At 37.4% G+C, this 12,614-nt stretch overlaps 1 protein-coding gene and 1 long non-coding RNA gene across 2 annotated transcripts; one reads left to right on the plus strand and one right to left on the minus strand.

Moving 5' to 3' along the window:
* Positions 1–3,646: 3,646 nt before the first annotated feature.
* On the minus strand, positions 3,647–4,195 carry LOC145317528 (uncharacterized). Its single transcript, XR_013879018.1, has 2 exons — positions 4,092–4,195; positions 3,647–3,851 (listed from the first exon to the last, which is right to left on the minus strand). It is a non-coding gene; the product is annotated as an uncharacterized LOC145317528 (long non-coding RNA).
* A 340-nt stretch (positions 4,196–4,535) lies between these two features.
* LOC145317522 (uncharacterized) lies at positions 4,536–12,539 on the plus strand. Its single transcript, XM_080158637.1, has 2 exons — positions 4,536–4,652; positions 4,951–12,539. Exon 2 carries the CDS (start codon positions 5,230–5,232, stop codon positions 10,843–10,845), a length of 5,616 nt encoding a protein of 1,871 aa, XP_080014763.1. The 5' UTR covers positions 4,536–4,652; positions 4,951–5,229; the 3' UTR covers positions 10,846–12,539.
* The last annotated feature ends 75 nt before the right edge of the window (positions 12,540–12,614 follow it).

The following is a 12,614-nucleotide window of genomic DNA, read 5'->3' on the forward strand; positions in this document are numbered from 1 at the left end:
TTGTTTTAAATTCAAAGGGGTAGTTGCACGAAATGCATTTGAACCTAATTTAGCGAACCGCATATTTTGTCCTGGGCAATGATTTAAGCATTTATATGGCATATTTTTGAAAAAATTTCAATTTTCTACCACGTAGTTTTTAAAATATCAAGACTTGAAAATCGTATTTTTGTGATATATGCAATTTATATAGCTACCTTATTTTCACAAAAACTGCATGACGACTTATTTAGTGATGTCTAATTGCTTATTTATAAAAGAAATTGAAAATGTTTGATGGTATATTTTTAACTTTTGCTTGAAATAATTTTTTTCTGAAATGCACGTCATGCCACTATCCCTTTGAACTGTTCACATTAATTATAAAGTTTGACAACAAAAAAAAGAAAAAAAATTGTAAACTTTCGTTAGAGGAAATCACGACCGCTAATTTTCACAGCCATACTCAAAATTTAATGTATGCAAAATAAATGGACTGCATATATCAATGCTCCATTACTTTATTTTACTGCCAACAGATGCGCCCCAAGCATCTAGCCTAAAACTATCGAAAGATCTATATAAAGCCCCGTAAAATGGAGAACTCAATCAATTTAGTGGTTAGAGAAATCTTAACAGATATACAAAGAAGCCTATAAACTTTTCATAATAGGATGAAAAGTTAAACAAAATTCTTACCTGTAAATTTCTATTTAAAGGCGACGACATTTATCTCGTGTTTATTCTATAGTTATTTTCTTTAGTAGGTACTATCTGAAAAATTAATTTCATTTTATCTTATGAACACGAGTAAGTAGAAAAAATTGTAAAAGGACAGTTTTATGAACAATATTTGAACCCACAAACATGATCTTCAATAAAGGATCTCAAGGGGGAACAGCGGTTTAGGAAGGGGGATCTACTCGAGAACCCTTAGATATTTGGACAGTGGGCAGAAATGAATTCATAATATGAGCACAACAAAATTAACCCCTAGTCCTAGACCATCGAGATTATACACCCTATCTATTTACCTACCTAGTTTAAAGTCGCTACACATCAGATCTAGCTAAAATTTTGTTATCAACCTCCTCATTTTTTTTCTGAAACACATTAAATTTATAGACTTAAATTATCAGTTTTTTTGTTTATTATAAAACGATAGTTTCATTAAGAAGATTTAAAGAACAATTCAGTGTAATATTAACCATAACTTTATAAACATACCATATGGAAATATAAACATTTCAAAAATTTTCACCAAAGCTACGTAGTTGGTGAAGATTTGGGTGTTTTTAATATTGTTAATTCCTAATTATCAACATAAACCTTTCAATAAGGGGAGGGGGGGAGTTCTGACACATTTGCGTAAACAGTGAATATAGGCTTTATCTTTGGACTGAGAAGATAGGTTATTGTGGATAAAATCATTCTTATATGATGAATTTCCCCAAGATTTAAAATTTTTATGATAGGCCTCCAGGTTCCGGAGCTCCAGGCCTCCAGGTGGTCTCTGTACAGGTAAAAATTAAAAATAAGATTTTTTTTTGAAGAGTTAGAGATTAACTTAAAAAACAAAATATGCTAGTTTTTGATTGTTATTCACATATTTGAAGAAAAAACATACATATTTTGTCTCATAAGCTGACATCTCACTCTTAAATTTTTTATTTTATTTTTACCTTTACAGAGGCCACCTGGAGGCCTATCCAAAAAATCTTAAATCTGGGGGAAATTCATCATATAAGAATAATTTTATCCCTAATAACCTATCCTCTCAGTCCAAAGATAAAGCCTATACTCACTGTTTACGCAAATGTGTCAGAACTTCCCCCTCCCCTTCATAAAAATCCATAAAATCTTTTAAGTTTAAATACTCGTTATAAAACACCTGTCCTACGATAATGTCATTGGTGATAAAATTTATAATAAATAAAAACAGTAAACACGCTGTCTTAATAAATATCACAAAGATATATGTATAACACAAAAAAATTTTGGCTTAAATATTACCTATGTAATGACATCACATGTAATATAAAATATTATTAAAACTTTTACTTCAGCTAAGAAGATATACAATACATGACTCCTATAAAAAAATATAACTTAAACAAATCAAAATGTATAATACGGAGAAGGATGACCCATATTCATTTGAATTAATACATCAAATTTATACTAACTTGTTTTTTTTTAGTTAAGAATAAAGGACATCAAAAATTGTAAGGATTTGATACTGGTAAAATTCTAAAATGTAAAATTAGAAAATATCTAGCAATAATAAAATAATTTAAAAACTATTGACTGAATAATAATATACTTAGTTTATTTGTAGGTAATTATAAAATAAGATAATTCCAAATTAAATAATCATGAATAAAATAAACTAGCATTTTAGAAGGAAACCCATAACTCTATGATTCTTTTTAAATTTCCTGTTTAATTGTTTCTTCTTTAGAATCCTGTTTAATAAGGTAATGCTCATTTTCCTCAATTACACCTTTCTCTTCTAATTCCTGTTTTATCATTTCTTCATCACTCTCAATTCCTGTCTTCACAAATACAAAATCATTATCATCAATCTCCTCTTCTTTCATTTCTGGTTTCAAATCATCATCTTCGCAACAATCAACAAAATCAACAGCTTTCTTCTTTACAGATTTTAACTTTTGTTGATGCCTTAAAGTTTTGTTGTGAGTTGACAAGGCCGTGGAAGAATAGAATGATGTATTACATAAATTACAAGCGTATATTTTCTCTGTATGTATTTTCTTATGGCGAACAAAATTTCCGTACTGAGAAAACTGCTTATTGCAATATTCACAAGTGTAAGGTTTTTCATCATCATTCTCTTCTGTATGCGCTTTTACATGTTTATCCCTATTACTAGAGCATGCAAAAAGTTTACCACAAAAATCACATGAAAATGGTTTTACACCTGTATGTTTTTTCATATGTTTATCCTTATTACCCTTGCACGTAAATGTTTTCCCACACTCTTCACATGAATAGGGCCTTTCTCCGTTGTGTATTCTTTTGTGCGCATTTCTTACGTCCGGCCGAGTAAACCATTTCCCACAAATATCACAACGGTACGACCTTTCGCCTGTATGAGTTTTAGAGTGCAAATCTCTAGTACTAGATTGTATAAATGCTTTACCACATGTATCACAAGAGTATGGCTTATCACCTGTGTGTGTTTTAATATGTTTATCTCTGTTGCCTGCCTGTGAAAATGATTTTCCACAGATGTCGCATGAAAAAGGCTTTTCTTTGGTATGAGTTAACATGTGAGTCTCTCTTGTTTGTGCATATAAAAAGAGTTTACCGCATATATCACATGAAAATTTCTTTTTCTTATTATGTATTAACATATGTCTATCTCTACTTTGTGTACATGTAAATACCTTCTCACATAATCCACATGGATGTGAAGTATTCTTAGTAATACTAGTATGACTTGACATGTGTTTATTTCTATTTTGTTCATATGCAAAGCTTCTATCACACATACCACAAGGAAATGAATTTGTAGGTTTATCAAAAACTGAATGAGACAAGCTTTCATGTAAATTTTTAGACATATCATCAGGAAGTTTTTCAGGGAGTGTTTCACAAAATATTTCTTCAATTGTATCAGTATCTTGAACTGTATCAGGAAGTATTTCTTGGGGTTTATCGTGAAGTGTGTATGAAAGTTCATCAGTGATTTTTTCCTGAAGTGTACCAAGAAGTGTTTTAGGGCATGAATCCATGGCTGCTGTTAGTGTAGATGTTATCAAAGTATCTTCAATACCGATTATCTCTTATTTGTAGATCGTAGGACACGCACAATGGATCTCAAGTTTTCACATACAAGACTCGAATTTCTGAAATAAAAAAAGTAATTTTTTTTTAGTAACTTACGATTTACACAGCTGCTGAACCCAATAAGTTTTAATGCAAACGTCTTTATCTAGGAATGGAATTTGTTTAAAGAGTTTTATGGCATGAGTTACAAGTATCAAATATGTGACATTAGTTTAATCTAGTCTGAATCTAATGTGGCAATTGCAATCTACTTTAAGTGATTTAACCTAATAAATATCTAACATGAAACTAAAGTTTACCTTGTTGTAATTTATCAAAAAGTCAACTTTATGATTTTTACCCTTAGATATATGATTTGGTATCATCTTTAATTTCTAAAAACATTGCATTTTAAGATAAATCTAAAATATAAAACATGATAATAAAAATAAACCTTAGGTAATATATAAGTAGAAATAACTGTTCACGATTAAAAAATACAAAATGGTTAAATAGATAACTACTTATCTTTTTTAATTCAACATTAAAGGTTCCAAAACATTTCAAAATGATTAAACAATAAACATTTCGAGTTTAAAGTTGTCTTAACCTCTTTTCGAGGAAGCTTTGTGTTTATCAAGTTCGAAATTAAATTCCTTATCATTAAACCAAAAACAAAGCGCAAATGTCGTCTTTTAGGGCTTTCCTTTCATAATGTGGCGCGGCATAGAGTGTTTGTTTATTTTGAAGCGCACGTTCTTTACTTTTGAATGAGATATGAGAGTGTGAAGATTGCGGAGAACAAAATTGGGCCTATCATTGGTCTCATTGAGTGTGAACTACCCTAGTATATCAGGGATTTGAAACCATAAGAGCTTCAGGTAGAATTTGTTAATTTGATTAAGAAGTATGGTGTATAGGACGATTATATGTAGTTTTAAAAAGGCTTTAGCCAGCTAAGCATGAAACTTAATTATGATTAATATATGTTTTAGTAATTTTTATGTGCCTTATTGTTGCATTTAACAATGATTTATTAAACCAAATAATTTTCCTTTAAAGCCAAAGTTTCCAAAGATTCTTTAACCATAAGAAAAGAAAAAGATTTTTTTAGTGCTCAAAGTTTTAAGATAACGAATAATATTTTATTCTGTTTATTAATTGATCTTGTAATTTCAGGTCTTTTGAAATAATTTCATCAATAAATCTATATTCAAACCTGCTGTTGAATCTTGATGGTTCCTGGTATTGGGGGTTTTGTCTGTTCACCAACTGATCTCGTGAACTTCCCGCTAATTCGGAAGTCCAAGCTCAACCAAAGTGTCATGGTTGAGACAATTTCAAAATATCTGATGAATAGGCGTTAGCATTCATCAAGAGATCAATAGCATCTAGTGAATTATTGATGCAATAAACTGTGACAATTTTTTCTGTGAAATAAGTACCTAGTGAATCAATATGCCACTAACCAAAAAGCAGAAAATTGAGCGAGCTATCGCTATTGGCAGTGAAAGGCTAGAAGTTTTTGATGAACAGTTAAAATTGTTTTATGACAATCTAAAAGCCTGCCAAAGTTTTAGTTCATGTGAAAATGTGAATGTAAAATCAATTCGTGACATTTTTAGTGAGGTCAAGGACCAATCTGACCTAATAAAAAGTCTAAAACCTGCCGTGGAGACTAGTGAGCTGCGCGAGTTTAAGCGTGATTTGGATGAAGCTAGTGAGCAGAAAACTGTTGCAGATAAAGTTTATGCGTCGTTGGAGCAGTGTACAAAAATTCTGTACTGGCTTGACAATGATTCAGATGACGCGAGGTCAAGCACTGTCGCCAGGAACCTCGACGTCATTGAGAAGGTGAAGATGGACATGGGAGTGCTTAAAATTTCCGTGGAGTTGCGCCAAGAAGTACGTGATATGTACCGAAGGCTTAGAGAGATGGAACGTCGTTCATCTAATCTGGATGAGAGTGGGACACCTGCCATGCTCTCCAGAAGTATGTCTGCTGTGGATATTCGGAGTTCCAACCCGCAGTATGGGCGCTGGGACAACAGTTTATTGCCGTCGTTCGACGGTACTGACACGGATTACCCAAACTTTAAACAGGTCTTTAAGGATCTATGCTCTGGTTATGGATTTGCTGACCAGAGGTTAAGTCTGATGTTGTGTATGGAGAAGGTGATAACCAACCCGGAATTACGCAAGCAAGTGTCAGCGATTAGAGATCACAATGAACAATGGGCGTTTCTTGACCAGATGTTTTTATCAAACACTCGCCGGTTCATGAGGATTTTAACTAAGTTGAACAAGATGAAACCTGTGGATAAACCTGTGGACGTGGTTAGCGCAATTGCTACCTTCAAGAGCATGATGCAGGAGGTAGAAGCCATCGTTGGTTCTGCAGCTAAGGATTACAACCACCTAACTCTCATTCATATTTTTAAAGACAAGTGCCCTGAAAATTTGAGAGACAAAATTATGATGGAGCTAGGTAGCATGAACCAACCCAACATCCCGAAGATTGTTGAACTGCTGGAGAGGACCAGGGGTGCCATGTTGGCCGGTGATATGTCTTATGATAATGGCGCCGGCAAGAGAAATCGTGATAGAGCTGCCGCCGCGCAAGTATCTGGCCGCAGCGACGATAAGAATGGGAAGGCTGGAAAGGGCAAGGCTTCCAAGTGGAACAGTGCATGTCCTGTGGAGAGCTGCAAGGAGAAACACCCGATTTTCCGTTGCCTCACGTTTAAGAAGATGGATGTGGTTGACCGAAAGAAAATTGTCCAGCAGAAGAAGTTATGTGAACTCTGCTTGTGCGACGGCCATACTGCTGACAAGTGTAATAAATCTGAGAAGCTTGGTGTTTGTGGTACTAATAATTGCGACAGATACCATTCCAGGTTACTCCATGAGGCTAGTGCTGGTGTGAATACAGTCTACAAGTCAAGTTCTGCACCCAGCCCCTGTACCTTCTTACTTCAGTTAGTTCCTGTTGTAGCACCTGGCGGCGGCACCTGCCACGCCACGGTAATGTTTGACTCCGGGGCAAATTTGCCACTTGTGTCTGAGAAGTTATCCAACAAGTTGAAGCTGAAATCTACTGGCAGATATACAACTATTTCTGTAGCTGATGGCAGTGAGTCTTCCTGCCGCAATGTTGTGTTTTATCTGAAGGATAGGGACGGCAATCTGAGGGAGTTTGAGGCAGCTGTCATGCCTACCCTCGGCGGGGCCAACGAGATGCGCTCGGTCCACCCCGAAACTGCCGCCGATATATTTAAAATGCCGCCAGAAAGGTTTACATATATTAGTGGAGGCTTAGATATCATCATTGGAAATACACATCCTGACGTGTTTCCTTCAACCTACCAGAAAGTGGGCCAGTCTATGTTGTGGCGAACCATTTTTGGTAGTGGTTTTATCTGTACGAGTGCTGATGGTGGAGCTGGAGATCAAAAGTCAGCTTATAAGGCTGTCAGTGTCAGTGGAGGCACTTTGCCAGACTTTCTGACGTCTGAATCGTTTGGCATACAGCCGCAGGCACTTTGTCCAGGATGTACTGCTTGTCAAGAGTGCAAGGCTATGGCCGACGGCACTACCTGGGACCAGCGTGAGAGGCAGAGGATAATTGAGGCAGGTTTAACCCTAGACTTGCAGTCCAACAAGTGGACAGGTCAATATGCTTATATTGAAGATCCTCACACTTTACCCTACAATGAAAGTTTAGCCCGCAAAATTGCTGAAAAGGATCGTGCCAGGATGGTCAAGGAAGGTACCTATGGAATGTATGTGGAGGTATTCAACGACGCCATAAGAAGAGGCGTTTTCCAAAAAGCCACGCCTGAAGAGTTGCAGTATGAAGGACCTAAGTCTTGTTCATCAATAGTGGTTGCTTTCAAGGAGGATTCAAGTTCCACACCCATGCGATTGTGTGCAAATAGTTCTCTGACGTTCAAGGGTACCAGTTTTAATAACATAATGCTGGGAGGCCCGCCGCCAATGCAGAAGATTTTTTATCATTTGATGCTTTTCCGCGGTTACAAGGTTGGAATAACCGCGGATATCTCCAAGTTTTATAACTCCATCCTGGCCACAGAGTTCGACAGCCAGATGAAGAGAGTTTTATTTTCCCCGACGCCAGATGGTCCACTTGAAATTTACCTGACCAAAGTTGTAAATTTCGGCGAGTTAGCTGCGGGAAATTTGGCAGTTACAGCCCTGAAGTTGACGTCCCGCCTGTTCGGCGGAAAGAGTGAAGCGGAGGTCAAGGAGATGTATGGAGAAGGACAAATAAACGGTAGTGAAATTGTTGCCAAACCTGAATTATGGAAGGAGCCACAAATACCTACCTACCCTGATGAGGAATTCAAGTTACCTCAGATTCCAGTTGCAGTCAAGCTTGAGAAGCACAGCTTCATAGATGACGTTATTTCGGGAGCAGGATCGAAGCCAGAAGCCAAGGAGATGATGAAAGAGGCCGACAGGATTATCGGCAAAGGTAGTTTTTCCTTCAAACAAGTCATTTATTCTGGAGATGATTGCCAGCATACCAAGGTTCTCGGGCTGATATGGAAGCCAGCCACCGATGTGTTGTCCATCGCCACAAGAGTCAACCAAGATGGTAAAGTCAAGGGAAGGAAGGTGAAAGAGGATGCTGATTTGTACAACCTCCAGGACGCCTTGGACGAGAATCTGACAAAGAAGATGGTCCATAGGTTCGCCGCCCAAACCTTCGACCCGATCGGGCTTTGCAGCCCTATTCTGTTGAGAATTAAACTTGTCCTGCGGAAAACCTGTTTGCTGAATTTGGGCTGGCAAGATTTCATTCCAAAAAGTCTACGGGATGAACTTGTTCAGTCGCTGGAGGACAGAGCTGAGGTCGCTAAATTGGAGTTTGACCGTTGTGTGGTCCCGGATGAACCAACTGGCCTTCCATCCTTGATGATGTTTTCGGATGGGTCATCAGAGGCTTATGCATCTAATGCATATTTGAGGTGGCCCACTAGACAAGGTTTTGAAACGTTTCTGCTAGCCACCAAGTCAAGAGTTGCGCCGGTCAAGTGTGAGTCAATTCCACGCCTTGAGTTGATGGGGTGCCAGATGTCCACAAGGTTGGCAAAGTCCGTCAGAGATGCCCTGCCCTTTGATATTATCAGAGTGATGTATTTTACTGATTCATCGTGTGTGTTATCACAAATAGTTTCCAACAGTGCTATGTTGAACACATTTAATTCTCATCGTATTGGAGAAATTCAATCTGCGACCAACAAGGATGACTGGAGGTGGGTCCCGGGGACGCAAAACGTTGCAGATTTGGGCACCAGAAGCACCTGCAAAGTATCAGATTTGGGACCAGGTTCCAGGTACAGATTGGGCCCAGAATGGTTGCGCCAGGATGAAAGTGCGTGGCCGGTGAAAACTGCCGAAGAAGTCAAGCAGGTTTTACCCCCAGAGGAGTTGAATACCAAAATGGTTAAGTTATGTTCAATGAAAGTTGCCGGAGAAGCCGCTGAAGATGTCTTTAGGTTTAAGCACAGGAGATCATTTGGACAGGCCAAACGTATTATGGCAGCTGTCCTGCAAGTTGCGAACACCTGGTTGAAGAAGCTAAAGAGCAGACAAGAAGGTAAGGCTACAGCCGCTGGTAGTCATGTAGCAGCCGCAGATTCTGTGTACAAGCCGTCTTTGTACAATTTTATGGCGGCGGCGGAACTTTTCATTGTGTCACGAAGCCAAGAGGATGAGTGGATAAATGATGCTAAAGGCAATTATGCGTCATTAAATCCATTAGTGCATGAAGTATCATTGACCTGGCCTGTCGTTGGTCCCGGTGGAAATTATGTGACCAGGGAGATGAGGATTCTTAAAATGGTTGGTCGAGGACAGCCAGTCATTGACGCCATTACTGGCGGCCGTAAAATGATATTTGAAGACATGCCAGGTTTAATAATTTTGGAGCCTGGTAATTGGTTAGCTGCTGTTTTTATGAGAGAAGCGCATGTTGAGCTTCACTCTGGTGTCCGTGGAACTTTAGCTGAGAGCCGCCGTTGGTGCTGGATTGTGAAGGCAAGGAGGTTGGCCATCATGGAAGTGAAGAAATGTTGGCCCTGCAGTGTTGAGAGGGCTAAGGAATGTCGTGCTACCATGAAGGAGGTGTTACCTGACAAGTTGGTCCCGAGCAGGCCTTTTGAAGCTGTGCAAGTCGACCTGATGGGTCCGCTGGTTACGAGGAGAGCTGCCGCCAAAACGAGGAGTCAGACAGCAACGAAGAAAGTGTGGGTGTTCGTGGTAGTCTGCAGATTCTCAGGGGCGTTGTGGTTAGATGCCTTGGAAAAGTATGATACCAGCAGTATCCTGTTGTCCCTGCGCAAGTTGGAAGCTGTTCATTGTCTGCCGAAGATCATAGTAAGCGACATGGGCACACAATTATCCGGTGCTCGCAAGGTTTTAGAGCAGAAGTTGGGCAGCCAGGTAGAGTTTTCTTGGTCTCAGATCCCGGCCCGAGCCCACCATTATATTGGGCAGGCTGAGAAAATGGTGGGATTAACCAAGAGATTGCTGTCCAAGAAGTTGGTGAATAGTTCTGTTAATTTCAACGAGCTCCTGGTGCTGTTGGCGGAGGTCAGCAAAATTATGAATAGCAGACCACTGACGATTGAAGCTGCGAACGACGTGGAGAATTGGCGGCTGATTACCCCTGGCCAGCTGCTGGGAAATGTTGACCGCCAGCCGTTGTGCAATGTGGCGATGAAGCCGGAGGACCAAATTTCCTCCAGGTTGAAGTTGTTGGAAGATTTATCTGCCCAGTTTTGGACTGCCTACCGCCAGGAGATCCTACCGAAGATATTACGGATGTCCAAGTGGAAGGATGAGATGGCGGAGCCACTAACTGATGGAGATATAGTTCTGGTTACGAGTACCAATCCGCTGATGAGATGTTTGAGGATGGGCCGAGTGACGAGAATTGAGGATGGAAGAAAGACGGCAAGAGTCTTGTTCAGACTGACAGATAAATCTCCCCTAGAAGAACATGCTGTATCAGTCAGGCAGTTGTTAAAAATTATGATTAATAATTGATTCTTATTTTATGGAAATTGAGATTTTTTTAGTAAAAAAGCCACATTTTTCATATGCCTATTTTTATGCCTAAAATAAGAATCAAATGAAATGCGATTAAATATTCTTCTATTTCATATGCTCAAATTTAATTTTATTGAGTTTAATTTCTTTTCAAAAGTACAATTCATTTTAAAACTTACCTGAAAAGTTTAACAAAAAGGAATAAATGTGTCGAGGTTGCGTGATTCGATATTTATTCTAAGAAAAAAATCAAGTATTTTTTTTAGCAGATTTTTTTAAAAATTATATATGAATTTCAATCAAGTAAAACATTTTTATTCAGATCAAGGAATGATTGAAAATTCATATTTAAAGTCTCATATTTTTTTACAAAGAAAAATTGGTATTTTTTTTCATAATTTCAATGAAAATTCTAACGAAGATATTATTTTGCTATCTTTAAGTATTAAAAAGTTTTATTTGTTGATTAAGATATTACAGTTCTTATTCATTAGGTTTGAAAAACTTTCTGCCCAAGGATTTTGAAAAATTTTTTCTTACTACTCTTTTTGATGCTTAACAAATTTAGTTTTAAGTACCTATAAATCTTAATTTTCTTGTCTAAGATTTATTTCGTTTATTTTTACCATTATTGTTTACATTTACATTTCAACCTGATTTCGTAGGTACTTATTGATTTATTAATAATGATTTATTACCTATTGATTATGAAATGATTATTATTTAATATAGTTGTTATATTTACAACATCATGATTAATAGGGTTATCTATTTTAGGATTGTGTATGTGATCTTGTGATTGTCATGTGCATAGAATGTTGTATGGTACAAACCAATCCCCATCCTTCTATCCTAAAATGTGAGGTATTATGAGTCCTAGTGAGGAGTATAATATTGTGTATGCATTTCACGGGGTTTCATTTAGTTAGGAGCAAAATTGTCACGTTTTCGGGATGTGGCCATTCTCATGTGATTATGGTGAGTTGAGTTTAGTGAGAAATGTTGCTAGTGCTCAGCGCGAAAAAAACCTTGAATCTCGTTAAGGAAGTTAATTTGACTTTCAAACGGGGGGTGTGTCTTAACCTCTTTTCGAGGAAGCTTTGTGTTTATCAAGTTCGAAATTAAATTCCTTATCATTAAACCAAAAACAAAGCGCAAATGTCGTCTTTTAGGGCTTTCCTTTCATAATGTGGCGCGGCATAGAGTGTTTGTTTATTTTGAAGCGCACGTTCTTTACTTTTGAATGAGATATGAGAGTGTGAAGATTGCGGAGAACAAAATTGGGCCTATCATTGGTCTCATTGAGTGTGAACTACCCTAGTATATCAGGGATTTGAAACCATAAGAGCTTCAGGTAGAATTTGTTAATTTGATTAAGAAGTATGGTGTATAGGACGATTATATGTAGTTTTAAAAAGGCTTTAGCCAGCTAAGCATGAAACTTAATTATGATTAATATATGTTTTAGTAATTTTTATGTGCCTTATTGTTGCATTTAACAATGATTTATTAAACCAAATAATTTTCCTTTAAAGCCAAAGTTTCCAAAGATTCTTTAACCATAAGAAAAGAAAAAGATTTTTTTAGTGCTCAAAGTTTTAAGATAACGAATAATATTTTATTCTGTTTATTAATTGATCTTGTAATTTCAGGTCTTTTGAAATAATTTCATCAATAAATCTATATTCAAACCTGCTGTTGAATCTTGATGGTTCCTGGTATTGGGGGTTTTGTCTGTTCACCAACTGATCTCGTGAACTTCCCGC

Source organism: Acartia tonsa, chromosome 1 (assembly GCF_053477335.1).
Source record: "Acartia tonsa isolate MP-2025a chromosome 1, ASM5347733v1, whole genome shotgun sequence".
Classification (NCBI taxonomy): Eukaryota; Metazoa; Arthropoda; class Copepoda; order Calanoida; family Acartiidae; genus Acartia; species Acartia tonsa.

Bases quoted from the DNA above. Each gene is read 5' to 3' on its own strand.
- LOC145317522 (XM_080158637.1), top strand. From the start codon at position 5,230: ATGCCACTAACCAAAAAGCAGAAAATTGAGCGAGCTATCGCTATTGGC.